This window comes from Chrysemys picta, chromosome 2 (assembly GCF_011386835.1).
Source record: "Chrysemys picta bellii isolate R12L10 chromosome 2, ASM1138683v2, whole genome shotgun sequence".
Classification (NCBI taxonomy): Eukaryota; Metazoa; Chordata; order Testudines; family Emydidae; genus Chrysemys; species Chrysemys picta.
In genome coordinates this window covers 26,995,001-27,021,457 of record NC_088792.1, presented here as the reverse complement: position 1 = coordinate 27,021,457, position 26,457 = coordinate 26,995,001, and the positions used below count along the sequence as shown (strand labels likewise).

The 26,457-nt window shown below is 41.6% G+C and overlaps 1 protein-coding gene across 3 annotated transcripts in view; it reads left to right on the top strand.

Annotated features, from left to right (window-relative positions):
• The window catches only part of PITRM1 (pitrilysin metallopeptidase 1), a 46,415-nt gene that overhangs the window by 15,856 nt on the left and 4,102 nt on the right, over positions 1-26,457 (top strand). For all 3 annotated transcript variants that reach the window (XM_005291023.4, XM_065582838.1, XM_065582839.1), the window contains 13 exons: positions 3,446-3,580; positions 7,279-7,417; positions 9,155-9,271; positions 11,277-11,409; positions 11,891-12,011; positions 13,427-13,503; positions 13,890-14,055; positions 14,172-14,272; positions 15,369-15,489; positions 16,680-16,751; positions 17,466-17,578; positions 24,252-24,377; positions 25,975-26,120. In XM_005291023.4, coding sequence (XP_005291080.2) covers positions 3,446-3,580; positions 7,279-7,417; positions 9,155-9,271; positions 11,277-11,409; positions 11,891-12,011; positions 13,427-13,503; positions 13,890-14,055; positions 14,172-14,272; positions 15,369-15,489; positions 16,680-16,751; positions 17,466-17,578; positions 24,252-24,377; positions 25,975-26,120 — 1,567 coding nt within the window. The remainder of the gene's footprint in view (positions 1-3,445; positions 3,581-7,278; positions 7,418-9,154; positions 9,272-11,276; positions 11,410-11,890; positions 12,012-13,426; positions 13,504-13,889; positions 14,056-14,171; positions 14,273-15,368; positions 15,490-16,679; positions 16,752-17,465; positions 17,579-24,251; positions 24,378-25,974; positions 26,121-26,457) is intronic.

The following is a 26,457-nucleotide window of genomic DNA, read 5'->3' as shown; positions in this document are numbered from 1 at the left end:
TACCACATCTGTACGCAGTATTCAAGATGTGGGTATACCATGGATTTATATAAGGGCAATAAGATATTCTCCGTCTTAGTCTCTATCCCTTTTTTAATGACTCCTAACATCCTGTTTGCTTTTTTGACTGCCGCTGCACACTGCATGGAGGTCTTCAGAGAACTATCCACTATGACTCCAAGATCTCTTTCCTGATTAGTTATAGCTAAATTAGCCCCCTTTCATATTGTATGTATAGTTGGGGTTATTTTTTCCAATGTGCATTACTTTACATTTATCCACATTAAATTTCATTTGACATTTTGTTGCCCAATCACTTAGTTTTGTGAGATCTTTTTTAAGTTCTTCACAGTATGCTTTGGTCTTAACTATTGTGACAAAGTTCCTCCTCTATCTTGGTGGGTCCTGTGCTTATTGGCAGATTTTCTTGCTGCAGAGATTCACCATGTGGGTTGGGGAACAACCCAGAGACCTTCCCCTCTGGAAGAACCCACAGTCCAGGTCAATTGGGAGGTTTGGGGGGAAGCCGGGCCCGCCCTCTACTCCGGGTTCCAGCCCAGGGCCCTGTGGAATGCAGCTGTCTATAGTGCCTCCTGTAACAGCTGCATGACAGCTACAATTCCCTGGGCTACTTCCCCATGGCCTCCTCCAAACACCTTCCTTATTCTCACCACAGAACCTTCCTCCTGGTGTCTGATAACGCTTGTGCTCCTCAGTTCTCCAGCAGCACACCCTCACCCTCTCACTCTCAGCTCCTTGCACCTCTTGCTCCCAGCTCCTCACACTCACACCACAAACTGAAGTGAGCTCCTTTTTAAAACCCAGGTGTCCTGATTAGCCAGCCTTAATTGATTCTAGCAGCTTCTTCTTAATTGACTCCAGGTGTCCTAATTAGCCTGCCTGCCTTAACTGGTTCTAGCAGGTTTCTGATTACTCTAGTGCAGCCCCTGCTCTGGTCACTCAGGGAACAGAAAACTACTCATCCAGTGACCAGTATATTTGCCCTCTACCAGACTCCTGTACCCCACTGGTCTGGGTCTGTCACACTATCTTGAGTAGTTTAGTATCATCTGCAAACTGCCACTTCACTGTTTACCCCTTTCTCCAAATCATTTATGAATAAGTTGAGTAGGATTGGTCCTAGGACTGACCCTTGGGGAACACCACTAGTTACCCCTCTCCATTCTGAAAATTTACCATTTATTCCTACCCTTTGTTCCCTGTCTTTTAACCAGTTCTCAATCCATGAAAGGATCTTCCCTCTTATCCCATGACAACTTAATTTACGTAAGAGCCTTTGGTGAGTAACCTTGTCAAAGGCTTTCTGGAAATCTAAATACACTATGTCCACTTGGTTCCCCTTGTCCACATGTTTGTTGACCCCTTCAAAGAACTCTTAATAGATTAGTAAGACATGATTTCCATTTACAGAAACCATGTTGACTTTTGCTCAACAATTTATGTTCTTTTGTGTATCTGAGAATTTTATTCTTTACTATTGTTTCAACTAATTTGCCTGGTACTGACGTTAGACTTACCATTCTGTAATTGCCAGGATCATCTCTAGAGCCCTTTTTAAATATTGTCGTTACATTAGCTATCTTCCAGTCATTGGGTACGGAAGCTGATTTAAAGGACAGGTTACAAACCATAGTTAATAGTTTTGCAATTTCACATTTGAGTTCTTTCAGAACTCTTGGGTGAATGCCATCTGGTCCCGGTGACGTATTACTGTTAAGTTTATCAATTAATTCCAAAACCTCCTCTAATAACACTTCAATCTGTGATAATTCCTCAGATTTGTCACCTACAAAGGACAGCTCAGGTTTGGGAATCTCCCTAACAACCTCATCCATGAAGACTGAAGCAAAGAATTCATTTAGTTTCTCAGCGATCACTTTATCGTCTTTAAGTGCTCCTTTTGTATCTCGATTGTCCAGGGGCCCCACTGGTTGTTTAGCAGGCTCCCTGCTTCTGATGTATTTAAAAAACATTTTGTTATTACTTTTTGAGTTTTTGGCTAGCTTTTCTTCAAACTCCTTTTTGGCTTTTCGTATTAGATTTTTACACTTAATTTGGCAGTGTTTATGCTCCTTTCCATTTACCTCACAAGGATTTGACTTCCACTATTTATAAGATGCCTTTTTATCTCTCACTGTTTCTTTTACATGGTTGTTAAGTCATGGTGGCTGTTTTTTAGTTCTTTTACTGTGTTTTTTAATTTGGGGTATACATTTAAGTTGAACCTCTATTGTGGTGTCTTTGAAAAGTGTCCATGCAGGTTGCTGGGATTTCACTCTAGTCACTGTACCTTTTAATTTCTGTTTAACTAGCTTCCTCATTTTTGCATAGTTCCCCTTTCTGAAATTAAATGCTACAGTGTTGGGCTGTTGAGGTGTTTTTCCCACCACAGGAATGTTAAATGTTGTTATATTATGGTCACTATTTCCAAGCAGTCCTGTTATAGTTACCTCTTGGACCAGATCCTGCGCTCCACTCAGGACTAAATCGAGAATTGCTTCTCCCCTTGTTGGTGCCTGTACCGGCTGCTCCAAGAAGCAGTCATTTATACGCTTAGGACACCTACTAGTATTATCCTTTTTTAAGAAAATGAAAATGGAGAACTGTAGAAAACATAATTTTGATAAATGAAGTTCAAGAACAATTTTTCTTCATTTATTTAACATTTGCTTTGTAGTGTACTTTATTTCAAGTCCCCTCCTCCCCCATGTGTTTCTTCTACTGAACAGAAACTATCAATCTCTTCAGTTCTGGTTCTTGTAGAGTGTGTTGGTCAACTTTCAGTAGTAGTTTCACAAATTTTAAAATTAATAACTCCTCCCACATAAGTCCTAACAACGAAAACAAAACCTCCAAAACAAAAAGGCTTAGCAGATTTCTTCTTATAAAATCATATCTACTTTAACAGTGGTCCCATTTAAACGCAAAACTGAGTTATGTAAAAAACAGTCGTTTTTTTAGGCTGAAAAATTCCTACAAATGTGTAGTTGACTGTAGAATCTGATCTCTCTTGGCAGTTCTGGTTCAATTTTACTTTTTCCATGTCCTTCCTCCCAGTTGGACTGAATATTTGTTTATTCTAAAAAGTAAGGGGATGGGTGAGATCTGGGCTAAGGGGGAAGAATGTGACAAAAGACTCCTCAAGGTGAAAACTTGGAAAATTGGGAGCTGCCAAGGTAACTTTTTTTTGAGGCGGGGGAGGGAGGGAAATAACCCCGATGTCCCTTTTAACAAACAATAGTGTCGCTTTTATTTTGATGTACATATCAAATGGCAGTATTACTGAAGTGCTGCATGTTGCTTGTCTGCTATAAATATATAAACAAGACTGGTAATGTGTGTGTTCTGGAATAAGCAAGCCAATCCATGAAATGCCTGTGTGTGCAGTTAAATGTCATGTTTATCTAATTTCTTGTCAATCAAGTACATAGCTTCCTGCTGGAATCATGAAGGAGACCCTGTGGAACTTTTGAAGATTGCAGACAAAGTGACTCAGTTCAGACAGCACCTCAAGGAAAACCCAACATTTCTTCAAGAAAAAGTTAAACAGTATTTTAAGGTAAGGAGACTAAAGAAAAATATTAATACTAATATTTATACTTAATTAATTATAATTAATACTAATACTCTTTTAATACTAATTTCTGTACCAGACTGATTGAGCCTGTGACAGTAGTACTAGCTTCAGGCCTCTTGATTTTGTCATAACTATAGAACCCATTATTGTAGGTAGCTTAAATGTCAGCATTTACAGATGGAGTCCATTCATCATATATACTGTAAAACTTTGGCAAAAATAGGCGGTAGCTTCATTTTGAAATGTCCAACTAAAGTGTGTACATGAACTCTGGGCAAAATGCAAATATGAAATTACGCTGGGTACAATTCAGCCTGCTGAACAGCTGTGTCCTGGGGTGCCTTTTACACTACTTCACTGTGAGAGCAGTCACTCCTGGCCTTGCTCACACACAGCCTCTAGCATGTAAATTATTCCCAGCTGAGTTATATGAGTGCTCCTAGCCAGCCACTCCTTAATTGTATTGCAGAATGACACTAGCAAATCCCCAGACCCATACTTCTCCCCAGAAATGTGCATCTTGTACTGCCCAGCTCTTTCCTTCTGTATAGTGGAAGCTCATAAAAAAAATCTGTCATTTCATTAATAGAAAATGATATGCACAAATCTTGTTATCCCAAATGAAGTTTCTCAAACACTTCAGTCCAAACACACAGTGGTTTAGATAAAAGAAACAAGTTTATTAACTACAAAAAGATAGATTTTAAGTGATTACAAGTAATGAGGCATAAAAGTCAGAATTGGTTACAAAGAAATAAAAAGTAAAAAACAGGCTCTCACCATATGGAATTGATTTGCAAACTAGATACAATCAATTTAGGATTGAATAAGGACTGGGAATGGCTGAGCCATTACAAACACTGAATCTATCTCCCCTTGTAAGTATTCTCACATTTCTTATCAAACTGTCTGTACTGGGCTAGCTTGAATATCACTTCAAAAGTTTTTTTTTCTCTTACTTAATTGGCCTCTCAAAGTTGGTAAGACAACTCCCACCTGTTCATGCTCTCTGTATGTGTGTGTATATATATATATCTCCTCAATATATGTTCCATTCTATATGCATCCGAAGAAGTGGGATGTAGCCCACGAAAGCTTATGCTCTAATAAATTTGTTAGTCTCTAAGGTGCCACAAGTACTCCTGTTCTTCTTTTTGCGGATACAGACTAACACAGCTGCTACTCTGAAACCTCTCACCATATGTTTACAGCAGTCTGGCTGGATTTTCTCCCATTTCAATGATGCTTCTATTGTCTTTCAAATGTTTATGATGCCATGAGTAGAGATGAGGCTTGAGGTGATAGTCCATTTGATTGTGTTGACATCTAGCTGAGATGTCAGTTTGCCTTTTGTCTCTGAGGAAATGGTTTGGGCTGCTTCCCTAGATTTGGAATATGTCTTAGTAACATCTTACAGTAGAATCATATAACTTTATATATAATGATGCCACACATATTAAGAACATAAGAATGGCCATACTGACCAGACCAAAGGTCCATCCAGCCCAGTATCTTGTCTGCCGACAGTGGCCAATGCCACGTGCCCCAGAGGGAGTGAACCTGACAGGTAATGATCAAGTGATCTCTCTCCTGCCATCCATCTCCACCCTCTGACAAACAGAGGCTAGGGACACCATTCCTTACCCATCCTGGCTAATAGCCATTAATGGATTTAACCTGCATGAATGTATCTAATTCTAGCCGTAGCCTTCACAACCTCCTCAGGCAAGGAGTTCCACAGGTTGACTGTGCGCTGTGTGAAGAAGAACTTCCTTTTATTTGTTTTAAACCTGCTGCCCATTAATTTCATTTGGTGGCCCCTAGTTCTTATATTATGGAAACAAGTAAATAACTTTTCCTTATTCACTTTCTCCACTCCACTCATGATTTTATATACCTCTATCATATCCCCCCTTAATCTCCTCTTTTCCAAGCGGAAACGTCCTAGCCTCTTTAATCTTTCCTCATATGGGACCCGTTCCAAACCCCTAATCATTTTAGTTGCCCTTCTCTGAACCTTTTCTAATGCCAGTATATGTTTTTTTTGAGATGAGGAGACCACATCTGTACGCAGTATTCAAGATGTGGGCGTACCATGGATTTATATAAGGGCAATAAGATATTCTCTGTCTTATTCTCTATCCCTTTTTTAATGATTCCTAACATCTTGTTTGCTTTTTTGACTGCCACTGCACACTGCATGGACGTCTTCAGAGAACTATCAATGATGACTCCAAGATTTCTTTCCTGATTAGTTATAGCTAAATTAGCCCCCATCATATTGTATGTATAGTTTGGGTTATTTTTTCCAATGTGCATTACTTTACATTTATCCACATTAAATTTCATTTGCCATTTTGTTGCCCAATCATTTAGTCCTGGTCTACACTGGGGGTGGGGTGGTGATGGTGGGGAGATCGATCTAAGTTATGCAACTTCAGCTGAAGTCAACGTACTTGGATCGACTTACCGTAGTGTCTTCACCGCGGTGAGTCGACCACTGCCACTCCCCTGTCGACTCTGCCTGTGCCTCTCGTGCTGGAGTACAGGAGTCGACATGAGAGGACTCGGGGGTCGATTTATCGCGTCTAGAGTAGAGGCGATAAATTGATCCCCGCTGCATCGATAACTGTCTGCCGATCCGGTGGGTAGTGTAGACATACCCTTAGTTTTGTGAGATCTTTTTGAAGTTCTTCACAGACTGAGGGGAGTAGCTTGCAGCGCTGCGAGCGAGCATGCAGTGCTGCAGGTGCTGATTACACTGGCGCTTTACAGCGCTGCGCTCGGGCAGGGTGTGGGGGGGGGCGTTTTCACACCTCTGAGCGCAGCAAGTTTCAGTGCTGTATAGCGCCAGTGTAGCCAAGTATTGATAGTGGGTCTCAGAAGCAAGTGTATCTTGACCTTTTTAAACTAATATTTTAAACTGACAGTTTTCCCATGTTCACTGTCCTTTTAATAGCCTCCCCAGTATTATATAAAATGGAAACAATTTGAGTTGTATGATTTAAAATTCACAGTAAATATATCAGCTCTCTGCTTCAGAGTAGAAAACAAAGTATTTAATAGCAATTATGAAATTTGCACAATGCAGGTGGGCTCCCAAGCAGGAGAACTGGCGTTATTCATTGCACCTCTGAGACTGGATTTCAGGTGGCTGTGTAGGATATGTCTACCCTCTTTGTGGTTTGGAGCTCCATTTCATGTGGACTCTAAGCTCTTGCTCTTAGGTTGACAGCGGGATGTGCCTGGGGAAAGGGCCTAATTAGGCTGCTCTACCTATCCTAGCACATTAGTTAGCTGTATTTTCTAGGACATTCATGTCTCTGGCCTTGTCTATGAGAAAGTTACACTGGTGTATTTTATATTGATTTAATTAGACCAGTGACCAATATGTCATTGAGGGATGATGGCTGCTCAAATGTCACAGAAGGCTGCTTGTGCTCATTCTTGTGGCTATGTGCATCCTTTTCTACCCCTTATTTAGTAATTCATCAAAGGGCAGGATTTTGCCTGAAAGAAATAATGAGACCTTAAGTGGCTTCAGATGATATGCAAGCAAAATAATATGCATGCGGCATATATCTGCTTGGTGATGGCAATAATCTAGGGATCTGAAGATGAAAGGGAGGAAGAAACAGTCCTTAAACTTAATATTTTGTTATGGGAATGTATTTGTACAGGATAATCCACATAGATTGACTCTGTCGATGAGTCCAGATGAAAGCTACTATGAAAAACAAGCAAAATTGGAAGCAGAAAAACTGAAACAAAAGGTTAATGCTCTTTCTGAAGAAGAGAAGAAACAAACGTATGAAAAAGGTTAGCATCTTGTAACGCTTTTTTAGTTCTGATAACGGTTTAAAAAAATGACAACCAGCTATTTTATTTGTCACTTGTAGAATATTTACAGTTCTTTGATATATACCAGAAGTCCATCGGTATTTGTTTTGAAAGTGGAAGGCTTTACTGTTGGGTTTTTTTGTTATTTTTAGTAAACTGTGTGTGCTCGAATGTGCATGCAAAAGACAAATGTATGGTTAAAGACATCACCAAAGACATATTCCACTATTTAGAGTACTTTCATAGAATCATAGAATATCAGAGTTGGAAGGGACCTCAAGAGGTCATCTAGTCCAACCCCCTGCTCAAAGCAGGACCAATTCCCAGCTAAATCATCCCAGCCAGGGCTTTGTCAAGCCGGGCCTTAAAAACCTCCAAGGAAGGAGACTCCACCACCTCCCTAGGTAACGCATTCCAGTCCTTTCCACTTAAAAAAGGAAGAAATTGATCAGAGCCTTGGAGGAGAGGGGGAAGGCAATGTTCTTTTTAATATAACCTGCTAATACTAGAAACATATAGTGAACTTGCTCTCAAAACAGCAGACATATCATCAGTTCCATCACTGTTGTGAGGGAAGTTTGTATGAGCCAGTGAGAAGACCTATATAACACTTCTGAAGAGCTTGAGCTTTCTTATTGTTTCCAGCCTCTTTTGCTTACAAAGATAACTTTCAGAATGTGAACTGATGCAATGATGTCTTTTTCAGGCTGCAGATTGTAGTCTCTCTAACATTGTAATTTACTCCAGCAGCTCCTAAGTGAAATTAACAGGACTTGGAATCTCTGTGCAACTGTGAAACATACAAACATCATGTTAGTTACACTCTTGGCACTTGGGAAAGCTATAAACATCAGAAGTAGGGCAGGCTATAAAGTACAGTATTCACCAAGGAAAAGGGAAACAAAATCTAGAAGAGTAGAGAAGCTGAGATACTGCTTCAGAGTAGTCTGGAGGTTCTGGGCTTGGGAAAAGGAGAGCAGCTTAAAATTTAAATTCTGGAGATATACCTATCTCATAGAACTGGAAGGGACCCCGAAGGGTCATCAAGTCCAGCCCCCTGCCTTCACTAGCAGGACCAAGTACTGATTTTTGCCCCAGATTCCTAAGTGGCCCCCTCAAGGACTGACGTCACAACCCTGGGTTTAGCAAGCAGGCCAATGCTCAAACCACTGAGCTATCCCTTCCCCCAAAAGCTTTCTAGCAACTAGGTGAGGTTGCCTACATTATAAGGTGAACTTGAGGGGTTTTTAAACAACCACTAGCTAGAGGTGGATATAAAAGATAGAGGTTGAGGTTTTTCAAACAAACTGATTTAGCCACACAGCATGTAGCAATGTCCGGAGAAAGAATTCCAGGTGGATACTGAGCTTTTCACCTGAAAGCTGTGTTGCTATTAGGCGGAAGTCTTTGACATCTGGCTGGTAGGTGTCTGGTAAATTTTTCGAGCTCTGGATCACGAGCTATCATAAAAAAGGGTGGAGATAGAAACACTTTATTCTGTTCGGATGGTGATGGATTTTGTGTGATGCCCTCTGATGTGCATTTCAGTAAAATACAGTGACACTAATAGTTTGCAGGAGCTGTTGGGAATGGGAAATATCACTCTTATCTGCCACAGAAATGTTTTTTTTTCCCCTTAGCTACATAATTTCACTGGGTTTTGATAGCTTTTATTGGAAACCTTTAAGCATTAATCTTAATATTCCGCTTTATTAGGTTTGGAATTAATTGCTCTTCAAAGCAAACCTCAAGATACCTCCTGTCTCCCGGCTCTAAAAGTATCTGACATTGAGCCTACAATCCCATTCACTGAGTTGGAGATGGCATTTGCAGGTTAGTGTATTTAAATCTTTTATAAAATGAAGGAACAGTTTAATTTGCATTTTACCTTGAGAAGTAGAATGAACGGGAAATCAAAAGGCTTCATATATTTGGCAATATATTGGTTCAGACTTAGGCTTATCCCTAAATCCAGGTTGCTCTAAGATGGTTGCAACACTTGAAATACAATAAATAGTGTAACTCTACCTATCTGGTCCAGGAGCTGTTCTGTAAATTGACGGAGAATGAGTAATAGTAGATTACTTGTATTAATTATAAGAAGATTAATTGTAGAATTGTAGAAAAATCCTGAAAGTGATATTGGATTGCACAAAATTTTCAATGGGAGCCGTTCTGCAAAACAGCAGCCTTTGACGGCAGCAGTCGAAATGGACTAGAAGTACATGTGTCTCAGATTCCCAAATTGCCTTTTTGTGTCATCTGTTAGCATAGGCTATAGAACAGAATCTGCTGCTTTTGCAACTAAAAGTGGTAAGAAACATTATCCATCAGACTGAAATCACTAAATTGAATAGAGGAAAACCAAACAGGTGTATACTGAATAGCTGTTGTTTTGTTGCCAATTGCTAGCAAGTGAATATAATCTCCCAGTTATTACAGGAACCTGTACAGAATGAAAAATTACGTTGGCCATCCACTAAATATCACCACTGGGCAGAATTCCAAAAAGTACCTGTTTCTCTGGTGAGAAATGGAATGATATTTCTTTCAAAATTTAAATGTCATCATTGAGACCAATGCATAATTTAGTCAACCTACATTGTTGTGGTAACACATTATAATAATTAGAAAACACTTTTATAACAATAATTTTATAATTAATTGTAATGAACTAAAACACCTCTGCCTCTAAGAATATGTTGAAGAATCAAATTCTGGTCCCAGAGGAGCATGTGAGAGCTGCTGACTATTAAAGGCAATTGGGTAGTTTGATACAAAAATTGAGTTACTTCAGGCAATCAGAGTTCAGAAATGTTTGGGTTTGTCTCAGTCATGTTGTTCCCTGAGTTTTGATAAATATTGATTTATGCAATCATGCTATACGTTCCTTAGTAAGCATACTTCTTTGTGTACATAGCTCTCTATTGTCACCTTTATGCCACCTCAGTTTCTCTCTCATTTCAGCACAAGCAACCCCTCCCCCCAATTTACTTAAAATGGGGGAGGAGGAAAATAAAGCAAATAAAATGGGGCTGAAAATTGCTTTTTCTGGGTTTTTTTAAATGATTGTTTCCTTCTTTTTCTCCTTCCCCCCTCTTCTCCTGTACTTCTCCAAACAATACCCTCCTTTTTTTCCCACAGGTCAGCAAGACTCTTGTCTCCACATCAATAACTACAATATATTTGAGTTTTCCACTGGTTTTGTTTACAATGAAAACATCACAGCTATTCTTTGGAGATGATGGGGTCAAGGGGAAAAAGGGACAAAGGGTTCCTTAGTGCAGTTTTCAAAAACAGTTTGCCTTTCAGTTGTTTGACTGCTTTCTCTTATTCTTGTATGCAGTGGTGTTGTAGCTGTGTCAGTCCCAGGATATTAGAGAGACAAGGTGGGTGAAGTAATATCTTTTATTGGACCAACTTCTGTTTGGTGGGAGAGACAAGCTTTCGAGTTACACAGACCTGAAGAAGAACTCCATGTAACAAAAGGTTTTCTTTCTCTCTCTTTCTCACCAACAGTAGTTTATTGGTCCAATAAAAATATATTACCACACCTACTTTGTCCTTCTCTGACTCTAAAATTTAAATATTTAATGATCTTTCTCAATCTGGTAATTTGGAAGGTGATTCCTACTGAGTATAACTATATACTGGCCTGGAAAACTCATGATTCAATCCAGGACTCATAACAATACCTTCAATTAAAACAGAAAGTGGCTTCCTATTACCTTTGCAGTGTCAAAAATAACTCTAGTATAAAGTCCTTTTGGCAAATGTCATAGTTACGATGTGCTCAAAGTGAGGGATGCAGACAGCAATGTTCTTCTTTTGTTTATAGCTGATGAAATCCCTGTCCAGTACTGTGCTCAGCCGACCAATGGGATGGTATATTTCAGAGCTGTTTCCAGCTTGAACACACTTCCAGAGGAACTCAAACCATATGTGCCACTCTTCTGCAGTGTCATTACTAAGTAAGATAATTTAGTGTATTTGAAGCTCTAAGGATGATATGATGTGTTACAATACATGGAAATAATATTGATAGAAAGCAATCGTTCTAGGAATTGTTCACTATCTCTACCTCTGTTTTCTGTAATTCCAGTGATGCTTCAATAGTACAAATAATGTTGATTATGGAGGAGGGTCTGAGACAGTTAGCCAGTAAGCTTGTAAACCACTTTATTTATCAAATACAAAATAGTGTATTAAAAATGTATTTTAATTCTTTTCTTTGTTTAATAGCATATATTGGGTATTTGCTGACATTTAAAAAAAAAAACAACTAGTGTCTTTATTAATTAAAAAAACCCGTGTATTTGATAATGCCTCAGATTACTTAACCTTACCCTTCTAAGTTACATTGTGTATTTGTATTGGACAACTTGGATTGTTTCTGGTTTTACTATATGATTGAACTCGGTGAAAATAAAACACTACTTTTTTTTTTTACAGAATGGGCTGTGGAGCCCTTGGTTACAGAGAGCAAGCCCAGCAAATGGAGCTAAAAACAGGTGGCATGTCTGTCAGCCCACACATCATTCCAGATGATTCACATCTGGATGCGTACGAACAGGTAAATCATAACAAAATATATGCTGTTGTATTACACTGACTGCACTGTAGTTAAGGGTGGAGCAAAATTTCTCCATAAAGCAGGCGCTTAATGTTGAACACTTCAGTGATTTCAAATCACATTGGGCTGAAAATTGGTGTAGAAGTGAGCTTTTGTTGACTTATGGAAAATATAAATTTCACCATCACAGTAACTTACCTTTATCCCAAAGGTAATGTTTTATCTTCAGATGGTTTTTATAACCTTTCTTACCACAGTATCCAAGTAGCGTAAAAAAAGCTAAGGAACAAAAGATGTTTTCCTGGTTCAATTCTTCCGTGACAAAGGGGTATGGCATAATAAGTGTAGGACTTTTTAATATATATATAAACTTGGAAGGATTAGATTTTTGTCAGAAAGCATTGATTTCACTGTACACACACAGACCAAAATACATTTCCATTGATGATAATAGAAATTTACAGATAGGCAAAGTAAGAAAAAAGTTGCTTGAAAATTTATTAGAGTTTGATATAAGGCTATTTACTTTATATTTTGACATGTGATGTTGACAATTTGTGTTATAATGGTTAAAGTTTTAACAATTTGACTCTCAACATTTACTGTCATTAAAAAAATTGTCTGACCTCCCCAATAGTCTGATCTCCCCCATATCTCCCATTGTGACAATTTAAATTGATATAATTTTGAAAGTGCTTTAAAGATAGACATTGATATTGACAGGTATTATAAAATAATAAAAAAATAGAATGCTGCCAAACCTACATATGTAGTGCACTAGGAATGTATAGTTAACAAATATTCAACATTGAGTATTCATAGTCAAGCTCATAAGGGGTCAGACTTGTTAGGACTTCCCCACTTAACCCAATTAAGACTCTTAATTTTTCTTAATGTTGACCTGTTGTGGTCCTTTTTCTCCTGCTGTAACTGCTGTGCAGTAGTTACTGCCCACAGTGTATGGAGAGAGGGGAACCAGTATATCTGAAGGGTTCTTTAGGGGATTAGATTAGGGACTCATTTGTAGGAGCTCTCATCCCCTGAACAGCTTTTTTTGATCCAGAGTCCCACTGCCTTCCTTCTACACCACATTTAACTACCATCTGGATGTGATGGGCTGACATAGAGGCACAGAAGCTGACTCTTACTGGCACATGGGGCAGGATTTACCCTATAGTAGGGAAGGTACCGTTCATGTAGAGCTGTGTAACTACACCTCTTGTCTGCTCTGCAGTTTTAGCAGTGGGTCTCTCTTGAATAAAGTGTGAATCTGGTGGTTGTTCTGTGATGTAGGCCATTAGGCTGACACTGTAGAACCACTTTCATAAAATGCTACCACATGTTTCTCCAGCCTTTATTTCAGTTGTCTTCTATTGGTTTATCCTGTGTGTGAAGTATCTTCCTTTTTCCTTTAGGGTGTGCTCTTTTCTTCTCTGTGCCTGGATAGAAATCTGCCAGACATGATGCACTTATGGAGTGAAATCTTTAACAAGTAGTGTATTAGTTTTTTGTGGGTTTTTGGGCCCTCTTCTACTTTCCCCTCTCCCTCAAAATTTTTTTTTAAAAAGTTCCTACTTTATTTTTCTGGGGCAATTCTGATTTTGCATAACTTAATTTCAACATGCTCTAAATCAAAATAGTCTGCTCTCTATACAAACCATATTATGCGTTAATCAGCTGAATGGGTAAAGGCTAGTTTTAGAACTTATCACAATGAACCATTTTATACTTTAAAGTAGACTAGAACATTTCTGCATGAGATCAGGAGAATTCTTGTGTTTTTCTCCATTGTTCCTTTGTCTGGGTTTTTCTTTTTTTCTTTTAATGAATTTGTACTATTGTAGCAAGTGACTTTTGTTTTCTCCCTTTCCCGTACAGCCCACACTTTGAAGAAGAGGAGCATTTTAGAGTACTGGTTAAGATGACTGCGCAAGAGCTGTCAAATGGAATTCCTGATTCTGGGCATTTATATGCATCTGTTCGAGCTAGCAAAACCCTAACACCTGCTGGAGAGTTACAAGAAATGTTTAATGGCATGGATCAGGTAAAGGGGAGGTGGTTCATTTAACTGATGTCAAACTCTTATATAATGCTGTGCTTATTTATTCTAATGTATACACTACCTACACATTCGCTGATTATTTCTTCCCTCCTTTTCAGGTGAAACTGATTAAGCGAATTGCAGAAATGTCTGATATTAAACCAGTACTACGCAAACTACCACGCATTAAGAAATATTTATTAAACAGTGATAACATGAGGTGAGAACCTGCTAATGTTCCTTTTCTGTTAATAGTCAACGAAAAATCTTAATGTCCTTACACTCATGTAATTCAGATTGGAGAAGTTCCTGCTTCTAAACACAGTTGCCAACTTTCATGCGGTTAATAAGCACCCCGACTTTCACAGTAAGCCAAAAATCAAGCTAAACCCATTTCAAAACAAGGCTAGAATAAACCAATCCCTAAGAACCCCAACACTGTATGTGACTAGTCCCCTGGCCTACAGTCTGGGACTGTGGTGGGCCCACTGTGCACCCCTGACGCTAGCCCCTGCTTGCTGGGACCTGGTCAAAAAAAAGCAGCAACAAGCTGCTATGAGCCAAACAAGCTACAAGCCAAAAACTAGCCAACAAGTAACTCACAAGCCAATTAAACCAAAACCAAGCCCAAGTTCTGTGTTTTGGGCTTTTTTTAAGTGGGTTTGGCCTATCTGCTTCTAAGGAGAAATAGTGAGGTCTTGGAATCCACTTTGTATTTAAATATTGAGAAAGGTGAATGAAATGCTAAAATCAAAATGCTTGCACTCAGGCACTGTAATTTCAAAAGTTACTACTGAAGTACTAAACTTGTTCTGAATTTGTTAATTTGCAGGATATTGTACCTTGATTTGGGGGCAGGGAAATGACCTAAGTATAGTTGGTTTTTTATTAAATGCAAGAATCTGTGGTAAGATCTAGTTGTAAAGAAAGAATTGGTAATAGTGGTGTGGAGAGATTGCCTTTTAAAGCTTAAACATAGTTTATCTGTCTCTCCAGGAATGCCAGGCTGTTAACAGAGTGCTAAGTCTGATGCTGTTGAACAAGTTTTGATTCACTGTCTTGGGAAAAGCAATTAGAATCCAATGGGAGTTTCTCATGGCAGTGCACTGGTGGTATATTGCAGTCAGAATTGTCAATTGCTTTCCTTATTTACAGCTGTAATTTGTCTTTATCATCAGGGTCACTGGCACAGAGATTTTCTGAGATTTGGATGCTTAAAAAAACGTGTACAAGGACAGGAAATAGTTGAAATTTAAAAGGTTGTAAAACTGCAAGAAACAGGTTACTATGTATAAGGGTTTTGTTTTTTTAAACAGATGTTCAGTGAATGCTACACCTCAACAGATGTCACAAGCATCTAAAGAAGTAGAAAACTTTTTAAAGGGCATCACTAGAAGCAAAAAAGAGAGAAAACCTGTCCGCCCCCATGTGATTGAGGTATGCAAAAAGATCTGATTTGTGAGTAAAATTTGTCATTAGCCACTATTTTTGAGTTAATATACCGAATAAGATTAATAGTAGACAGACTAATGCTGTGTAGCATGCGAATGGAAGGCAAAAGGTTTGGTGAACTTATATGCATCCTGTCCATACAAAGAGGCTTGTGACTTCTCAAAGAGAAATCAGTTCCTTCGGTATGCAATGTGACCTTCAAACTGTTTGCCTAGCTAATGTGCACTTTTTACTGTTTAGTTATTCAACTCCGTGATGATGAAAATAGTTTATAATGCCAGCTAGTGTAAATATTTTCTGGGTAGAATATCAATCTGCTGGACCACAAACTATTTATCTGTTTAAGGGGTGGATGGAGATTTTAGGGAAAATCTAAAACAGTAGCTTCTCACACAGCTAATGAAAAATGTGCTTCCTTCTGCCCCTGAACATCACAGCTTTCTTTTTTGGGCACCTCTCTAGGAGAATGTATAAACCTCTGTGTGGCTTCAGTGGTTGATTAGGTGGGGATTGAACTTCTGATTTCAACTACTGGGACTTGTACTCCACACCCCGATTGCTGTTTCAGGTGTTGGGGAGGAGGGATTTTTTCCCCTCCCATCACGTGGGTCCTGTCACTTCTCTTTAGCTGAGCTCCATTTAAGATGTATTCCAGAGAGAGAGATCTTGTGCCATGCAGCTCCTCCAAACAGTCATTCATCTGTAGAATAACTCCTTCCTGGGCTAGGACATCTAGCGAAGTGTTATACGTGCTCAGTGGTGTTCACGCTCAGGTGGAGCAAATTCTGATCTATGATCATGGACCATATAAGACAACTGAAATCAGTTTTTTAAGGACTGCGTCCAAGAGAGGAGTAACTTGTGTAAATCTCTTGGGCCGCTGCACGATAGAAGGGATTGAGAAGCCCACAGTCATTGTGTAAAGCCTGGCAATACAGCCCTTAAGAATTTCAGGTTATCATATGGCACAGCTTTTTGCCAGGTTATCCATGAGATTAAGTCCATTTTAGTGTTTCCTCATAAATGCAAGGAGAAACAAGTAATCAGAATACCTTGATGTTTGTAGGGGAAGGAGGGCAAAAGGTGATGCATGACCCTAGGGGAAAAAACGGGAGTTTTTGTAATATTCCTTATTCTGACTTTTGAAACTCTAATACAAAGTCCTATATTTGTAGAAGTCTCCAGAGCTCATGCCTGTTGGAAGGGAAAGGCTTAATTGTTCACAAATCACAAGGAAACTAATTACTGTAAGTACAGTTTATTTGACTTTAGTTAATCATATTACTGATCTAATTGGCCCTTTTTATGGTTATTGCAGTGAACTGTACTCTCCAGTTATTCATGCTTAACTGAAATATGTTATGCCTTCTCATCCTGCACTGTCATTGGATGCTGTTCTCGGAACTTCCAAGGCCTGTGGCCATGAAATCTGACCCTCGCCTCATCCTGACATGCTGCCTAAGCCTAGACTTCTTAATAGTTCCTCTTTTGACTCTACTTGGCCCCTGATGGCTTCCTTTTACACAGACATCCCACCCCACCCCCAATTACTAAGAGTAATTTATTTTATTTTTGTATCTCAAGTTAGGTGGGATGAATGGTTAGTTCTGAAGGCATTGCAGAGAGGAGAGGGAACTCCTAGTCCAGTAAGGTACAGGGATTGCATAACTGAGAATGTGTAGTGTGATGATGCAGTATTTGTACAACATCCCTGTGCTGTAGTAGACCAAGACAATTTCAGTATGTCTGATAATAGTATTACAAGGGGGCATGTGCACAGTTTCATCATTTTTTAACAAAATAACCAGTGCTAGGTTGAATGCGTGGGTGCTGGTGTTTGAGTGTGAGGCTCTTATTAAGAAGTATGCAATGGTGCTAATATTCTCAAATGAATGGACTGTTGTAGCTACTTAAAATCTCTAACTGCCATGTTAATCAACCCAGATGCAATTTTCTCTCAGGAGCCTACCTTCAAACCATGTCAGATGAAGACCCATTTTCTACTTCCCTTCCCAGTGAATTATGTTGGAGAATGCATTCGAACTGTTCCCTACACAGCTCCTGACTATGCAAGGTGGGAAATAGAAAGGATCAGCAGTGTAAAAATAAAACTGACCTAGTTTTAGACTGAAAACCATTAACCAGGATGTATGCAGAAATTCTTCTTTAGGTGCTGGTCTCTGTGTAGGTGTGCATGCGTGCTAAGCTCCAGAGGCCAGAAATTCTAACAAGCCATGTCCGTTGGCCCACACATGCACAGTAGTTCACCTTGTGCACCAGACCCAGGACATAAGAGGTAGTGTGGGTCAACACCTCTCCAGTTCCTTCTTACTGCCGCATGGCCTGAGTTGGAATCCCTGTGTCCACATGTTTCTCCAGCTTTTATCCTTGTACTCTGTTAAAAAAAAAAAAAAAAAAAAAAAAAATTCTAAAGACGGTATAGTTCATATTAGCATAGTTAGTTATTAGCATAGGTAAGGTATTCCCCCCCCCCCATACTGTGGACCCCTGTGGTCTGGGACTGTGCTTTCAAGTCCTAGGGTTCAAGAACCATCTCCCCTGCCCTTCCTCCTTTTCCATGAAGGACAATCACCAACCCTGTCTCTATTGTTTGGGTGAGACACATATATTGCTGCAAAGTGCAGCATCTGTCACACTTTTCTGCTGCGAACTTGCAAAGCTTGTGAACTTTGATTAAGAAAGCACCTTATGGAGAAGGCTATGAGGCCTCCCTCTGATCCAGGACAGGGATACCCTCTCCCCCCCGATCCAGTACATTTGTCCCATCAGATGAGCAGCACCCCTCTGACCACCAGTTTAGGAGTGGAATCTACAGCTGCTTAGCCCAAAAACTCTTCTTCCTGGGTTTCCCATGAGACTAAGGAACACTCTCTGATACTCGTAAGGCAAGATGGGCTTCCGGATCTGCCCAAGAAGGAAAGGAACCTTCCCTGAGCCCATCCAAGCTGGGTTAGCATTTGCATGCAAATCTAGTGGGTCCAGGACCACCAAAGACCCCCAGGTTGGAGGGTAACGTATGCAAAAAGGAGCCATTGGTAGCTCCAGTTCCAAAACACAAGGACTGACACCCACTGGCTCAATCCAGAAGTGCTGGGCCTGATTCTTCCTCAGTACTGTCCCATCCTCCTAAGGACCACCTGGCTACCACTTCCTGGGATGAGTCAGAACCATCAGCCTCAAGCACTGAGTCTTATGGACGATTTTATACTACACTGGAGGATATATTCCTCCCTTACGCTCAGTCTTTTCTCTTCTCTGGCCTGGTGCTTGTGAGGGACATTGCCACAGTAGAGGACAAAGCTGTGTTTTGTTGTCACTGGAGCCATCCCTTCTCCAACCCTCCGGTATTGTTGGTCCCACCAGTGAAGTGAGAGCAATTGTCGGACTTGGATAGGACGCTCTTGCTGTTCCGTCATCTCCTTGTAGAGAGCTGAGCCACGATAGACTGTCAAGGAGATTTGAGCGTCATCCTCCCAGATCTGACTTCCCTAGGGATCCCTGGTGCACAATGCCGTGGGCTGCACCCCACATGCAAGTCGATCCTGCCTTTTTGGCCTTATTGGGGGCTCTGGCATCACTGTGGAAGATGCCCTGGATCTGTCCACAACTCCTACAACAACTCTTCTACGTGGCACCACTGGAGTTATGAGAAGGAGGACATAGACCTGGATCTGCTGGTATTGACAGGAAACTCATTTTTGTCTTCAGATGAAGCCGTCACTCGATTCTCACTATCTTCACCAAATGACTATAGGCAATACCAGGAGCTATTTCATACAATTGCCAGTGACCTCCAGACACCACTGGAGGAGGTCCAGGATTCCACATCTAGTCAAAGCAAGGTGGCGCTCTGGATTAACAAGGCAATCATGGAGCCAGCCAGAGTAGTCTGGCACACTCCAGACTCATACACCCCCACATCTAAGAGGGCTGAGAGATGCTATTATGTCCCTGCCAGAGGGGCTAAATTTTTCTTCTCCCACCCAGTGCACAACTCCAATGCAGCCATGGAGAGAGCAAGGTCACAGCATCCCAAGATCACCCTGGCTGACAAGGGCTCAAAAAGATCGGACCTTATGGGGAAAACGGTCTTCTCTTCTATGAGCTTACAATTCTGTATCGCTAACTATCAGGCCTCATTAGTGAAATACGATTTTAAGGACAATCTTCCCTCTGTTGGCAGAGCCCAGTTTCAGTCTCTCTTAGAGGAGGGCAAATTAGTGGCTAAGGCTTCCTTTCAAGCTGCGGTAGATGCAGCTGACACTGCATCCAGCGACTTATCCCCTGGCATAGTCATGAGGCATGAGTCTTAGCTTCACTACTCACAGCTTCCCAGGGGGGGTCCAGAACACCAAACAGAGCCTGCTTTTCGATGAGCTGAGATTGTTCATTGAGAAAATGGACAAGTCCCTGCACTTGCTGAAAGACTCGAGGATGACTCTACACTCCCTGGGGATTTACACCACAGCCCCATGGAGAATGCAACAAAGGGAGGGATACAGACCCAGGCCGCCCCCTCCGCAGTCAACACTCAGCCTCCCTGTAAATGACAGGATTCAGAGACCTTGATTTTCAGCCACCTCTACTACCACGACCCCTGCCCATTCTCAGCCACTTGCCAAGGGCTACTTTTGATGCACAGTTGAGATCCATCTACCACTATTGATGCCAGACACTTCTACCCCCATGATCTTTGAGGGCCACCTCACGCTTTTCACCCATAATTAGGATTCCATCATGACAGACAGTTGTGTTCTAGAAATTATACATCAAGGATACTCCATAGAGTTTCTCCCTTCCTCCCTCCATGCAACCCTCCTTCCCAGTCCCCCTTCAAGGATCACACTTACAAGGTGATTCTTTGCCAGGCATCCCTCCTCCTACAAGGGACAATAAAACAGTACCACCTCAGTGTCAAGGAAAGTGGGTTCTATTCCCCTTACTTCTAAGTCCCCAGAAAAGACAAAGGTTGGAGACCCATTCTGGACCCTCAACAGCTGAACAGTTTTATTCAAAAGTCAAAGTTCAGGACAGGAGAGAATGTAGTTCATGGCTCTTGACATGAAGAATCCTTATTTCCATGTAGATATTCAACTGTCCCACAAAAAGTTCCTTCATTTCTAGTGGCTCAAGAGCATTTCCAGTTCAGAGTCCTCCCCTTTGGACTGATGACAGTGCCCAAAGTATTCATAGAAGTCTTCTCTATGGTGGCAGTCCAATTGAGACAGGGTTACATATGGGTTTTCCCTTATCTCAGTGCCTGGGTCCTGGTAGGTCGATCTGGTCCAGAGTTCTGTTTGGTAACTTTGTTCCTGCTGCAGCAGTTAGGAGCAGTAGGAGTCTGTGTAAACAAAGAAAAGTCCATTTTAATACATGCACAGACGATAAACTTTATCAGAGCGACACTGGACTCCACTACAGCAAGAGCTTTCCTCCCCATGGAAATATTTCAGCTAATGAGTCATTTGATAGCACAGATTACACACAGACCAAGAATTAGGCCATGGCTACACTTGCAGCTGTAGAATGCTTTGAGTTAAACCAGCCTTCGTAAAGCGCAGTAGGGAAAGCGCTGCAGTCTGTCCACACTGAGAGTTGAAAGCGCACTGGCACGGCCACATTTGCAGCATTTGCAGCTGCATTCAGAGCAGTGCATTGTGGGCAGCTATCCTAGCATGCAAATGACTGCAATGTGCTTTTCAAATGAGGGGGTTGGGGTGGAGTGTGACAGGGAGCGTGGAGAGAGAGAGAGTGGTTTTTTGGGGTGCTGAGAGTGTGTCAGCACACTGTCTTGTCAGTTCAGATCCCCCTAGCCTCCCCACCCCCTCTCACGCAAAGCAAACAGTAGCTGCTTGTTTTTTTTCTCAGACCAGATAAGCAGCGGCTGTCAGAAAGGGCAACCCCTCCCTTCACTCACTCACTCTTAAGCAAACATTAGCTGTCAGCACTTTCAAAGGGAGCCCCCTGCTTCTCTTTCACTCACACACAAGCAAACAGAAGCTGTTTGTTTGACCAGATAAGCAGCCGTTCTCTGAAACCAAGCTTTGAAACGGCACTTCCACGTCCTGAGTTAACAACAAAGACAAGAGCGACCACTTCAGTTAAGGGAATTATGGGGCGTTTCTGGAGGTCAGTTAGTGCATAGTATCCCTACTTCTCGTTTACACTGGAGCTGCAGCGTCTCAGCCAATTAATCCTGTCGGGGAGGTGGAGTACCAAGACCGCTCTAGCCGGGAGTCAGAGCGCTCTCCGTGCCTTGCCAGTGTGGACAGGGAGTAAGGTAGAGCGCTCTGGGAGGCTTTATTGCAGTATAAAGTGCAAGTATAGCCAAGGCCTTACAGTCAGGATGTGTCTTTTTCTCCTAGGCCACATGGCCTCATGCACTTATGTGACTCATTCCCCAGGTTTCATAATGCTGCTTACAAGCCTGGCTCTGTTCAGTGTACTCCTCAGAAAAGGATCACATTAACACCACGGTAACTATTCCCACCAGAGTCCTCGTATCTCTTACCTGGTGGTTGAACCCAGATCAAGTGAGAGCAGAGATGACGTATGGGACAGTACGTAGGTCACGTGCTCCCCAGATTTCTCCCAAGGTTTGTCAGTCCCACTTGGTCACATGATGTGGCCAGGCCCGGTCCCTGTGTGGCATCTGCTAGAGCCGGCAAGCTGTGAGCCACGCCCCATCGGGAGAGGTAGGAGCAACAGCTGGGAGCTGCAGGGTGAGGCCTGCTACTTTCCGGGTAGGGAGACAGGTTAAGGTGGGAGACTTGCCTGGGAGGGGGCATGACTCCCCCTGTTCTGGGGGTGGCCGTACATTTAAATTGTAACCCCAGCACTATCAGCAGGTATGAGTCGTCTCTGAGTGAGAGTGGGCTTCCCCTTTGTCACTCCCACCTCCACAGTCCCCATTGTAACAGACTCATCCCTTATGGGTTGGGTGTTCACCTGAACAATCTTCCTTTCTGCAATAGATGGGCATTCTGTCTTTATTCATCCTACAACAGTGAGGCTTATGAACGGCCTAATTAGAACCTTTCTGCTAATCATCAAACCTACACCTCAGTGGGCCCTCAGTCTTGTACTGTCAGCACTCACTGGGCTGCCATTCGAACCTTTGGCAACATGTTCCACCTGTCATATTATTAGTGCCTATTACCTCAGATGGTGGGCAAGTTCGGAGCCCTCATGGCAGACCAACTGTATACTGTTTTTTCACAAGGAAAAGGTCTTTCTTTGATTGAATCCTTAATTTCTCCCCAAGGTTATTTTGGAATTTCATGGCAACCAAGCTATCCACTTACCTGTTTTCTTCCCAAAACACCAGACCTCCGTTAAGGAAGCTTCAGTCCTTTGACATCAGACACACCTTAGCATTCTACCTGCAGAGGATCAAATCTATCAGGAAATCTCCTAGGCTCTTTCTTACAAAGAGTTCACGAGGACAAACTATATCTTCTAAGAGGATCTCTAAATGGGTTTGTGTGTGCATCATTGTGTGCTACCAGTTGGCACATATCCCTCCACCTGACAGGGTAAGGGCACTTTCCACTAGCGCACAAGCTGCCTCTTCAGCATCACTGCACAGAGCACCATCTCTGGACATATGCAGGGCGGCTAGCTAGAGTTAAACATTGCACGCAAGTTCAAGCCTCTGCTGCGGACACAGGCACATCCTGAGTGGGAACTGCAGTAGTTCAAGGATCTTTCTTGCCAGCATCCTTGCACCCCACTCCAGTCTGAATACTGCTTGTCAGTCATCCACATGTAGAATACCACAGGGACCAGCACTCGAAGATGAAAGTACTTATCTGCAACTGGAAGTTCTTTGAGGTATGTGGTCCCAGTCTATATTCCAGTAGCCACCCCCTCTGTCCCTTTGGATCTTTTTGGATTTGTAAGAAGAGGAACTGGAGAGCCATTGGCCTGCACCGCCTTTTATGTCTTCGGTCTGGAGCATGAGATGAGCTCCTATGCATGTGCGGGCCAGTGGACGCTGCTTGTTAGAATTTCCAGAGTTGGGCGCATGGCTTGCATGCGCACCAACTTGTGGAATACACATAGGGATCACCTATCTCAAAGAATTTGCAGTTACAGGTCAGTAACCTTTATATATTTTTGAAGCACACTCATGAGAAATCCTCTAGAGGGCAGTCTTTGCACAGCTGTTGATCTAATTGTGTTTAAATAATTGCCTAAAAATAACAAGTTCTGTAAGGGAGGGTGGAGTCATTGGGTCAAAATCTACCCTGGTTCTGCTCATGACTCCTGCTGAAGTCTTTTTCCAAGGGCAGAATTTGCCACGTTGTTAGAATTTGGGTACCAAAAGCAACTTAATTATAACTTCCAAATTGAAGGAGGACCCTACACACTCTGATCCTGTTCCTTTGTGTATATGATGACATGGTATGTGACAAAAGAAGAGGCTTAGAGAACTTTACATTTCATGGAGGGGGATGAAATTTAAAGAATTTAGGAAAGTTAGGGAGCATCATGGTAGTGCTATTCTAATATGCAGAAATCAAGAGACTGTATTGAAGATGGCACCATTTAAAATTCTTCAATTTTGTGCTTACATCATCATTGTTACTGTAGGGTGCAATTAGGAATACTTCATTTGTATAACTTAGATCTTTGAAAAACTCTGGTCAAGAGGAGAGGTGGTAGATTTGATATCAAATGCCAGAGGGCAGATTTAACACCTATGCTTTAATCTTTTGTTTCAGCCTTCGGATCCTTGCACGGTTGATGACAGCTAAATTCTTGCATAGGGAGATCAGAGAGAAAGGAGGTGCTTACGGAGGAGGTGCTACACTCAGTCATAGTGGCATATTCACTTTCTATTCTTACAGGTAACACTGTGTGTCCCCTGTAGAGTCCGTCTATAAAATGTAGCCATTGTCTCTGCATATGCAGCCATCATTTCAGACCCCATTTAACTTTACCTGCCAGGACTGTAAGTGAATTGTATAGGACAAGAAAATGAGGCTGAGATAGAGATGAGGAAAGAGGTGGCTTACCACTGACATCACTGAGATCTGTCACTTGGCTTCTGGCTTTCTCCCCTTCTCCCTGCTCCTCCCAGGATTCAGTAAAACCCCTCTCTCATCCTAGGCTTCACTTATCCAAGCTTGGTGGTAGCTGTTACACTGAATAAGAAGGCAACAGGGTATGTGGTGACTAGTGTGCCAATTTTACCACCAGCCTCAACTGTATGCCAGCTTCAGCTTGTTTCTTCCTGGCCTGGCAATGGGGATGGGTCCTGGCAGAAGAGAGGGAACTTAGGCATTTTAAGAACAATAGCTGGGGGAGGTAGTGAGGTTCCTGGCATATAGATCTAAACTGGCTTCTCCCAAAAGCCCTGGCCTCTCCCCTACCTATCAGAACCAGAGAGGACTCCATGTGGGGTGATTGGGCTGTACACCTCCAAGGAAGACTTGATTACAGCAGAAAGAGGTGCTGGTGACATAAAGAAAAAGTGTAATCTATTTAATTAGCCCTGAACAATTGTTCCTGTCTGGTCTTGAGAGACACATTATTACTGAAGCTTCTGCTGTTCATCTTAGACCTGAAACAGAGATCCTAACCACGTGGTAACTAACGCCATGACTCTTCACCAGAGATGGGGTATATGCCCACTGTCCTAGCCTAATTAAATAATTATAATGGGTTGCATGCAGCCAAGCACAGCTCCCACAGAAGGCTTTGGGCTAAATTGAGTGGTGGTGTAAGCATTTGTGTCAGCCACACAGCAGGTGTGAGTTACGACCTAGAGTAATTTTCACCAATTTGGACCTCAGTAAGTTTGCAAAATGGGTGTAACAGGCTGAGGGACAGAAAGTGGTTATAGCAGGAAAAGCAATTGTACAGGCAGGTGTAACCTCTGCCCACCCCACCTTATGCTATACCATCTCCAGAACTCATGGACCAAATTCATCCTTGGAGTAAGCAAGCATAACTGATATTGATACTAACGAGAGTAGCACCTGCTTATGCCAGGCACTAAATTTGGTCCCCAAATAATATATCACTGTAGATTTTATATGTTTTGCACACCTGCTGAATGCCAAATCTGTGCAAGTTGCACTGATTAAGCACTTGCATTTAATTGTATCTTTTTCATGATACAGCTTAGAAACTGTTTACATCACTACAGAATTTGGCTCACTGTCTACCTACAGTCTGCTATAACTTCTGTTGAATAAAATACTCCTTATCTCGAACTACTGTCTAGTGTTTCTATGTGCTGTATGAACGCAGCTGCCTTCATCTGGTATGATATGTGTGCATGTGCGTATGTGTGTGGTCTCGATGTAGTTTATAGAATTTGGTGAGTGATTAGCAATCTTTGAATGAAAGGCAGTGGGTTTTAAAACAAACGTCATATTAAAAGTTGTACAGACTCAGGTTGTCGTCTGTAATACAAAAGTAATTCCTCTCATTTGGTAGGGATCCAAATTCCACATCCACCTTTTCAACTTTTGAAAAAGCAGCGGAATGGGCTCAGTCGGGGGAATTTGCACAGCAAGACATTGAGGAAGCCAAGCTTGCAGTGTTTGCAGCTGTAGATGCTCCTATAGCTCCTTCAGACAAAGGTACGTTCTATGTTCTGAGTTCCCCGGCATGGGAATCCAGTGTTCTAGCTAGGCTTAGAAGGAAGTGAATGAGTCCTACTCTGCTCATCTAATCCCTTTCATAAGCTCATGTTTGGCATCAGTGGATTTAACGGAAGGATTCGTATCTATAAAACAGCGAGATGCTACTGCTCACCTTGAAGATCACGTGTGATGTCTTTCCACTGAACTGTTCTTATTGCTGCTTGTGATCGTAATATTGTCATGGGAGAATAGGAGGAACTTAAAGAAATAACTAACCCTTTAACCTGTCTTTCTCAGCCTCAACAAATTGCACCTGTTCTAGCACATAGAAAAA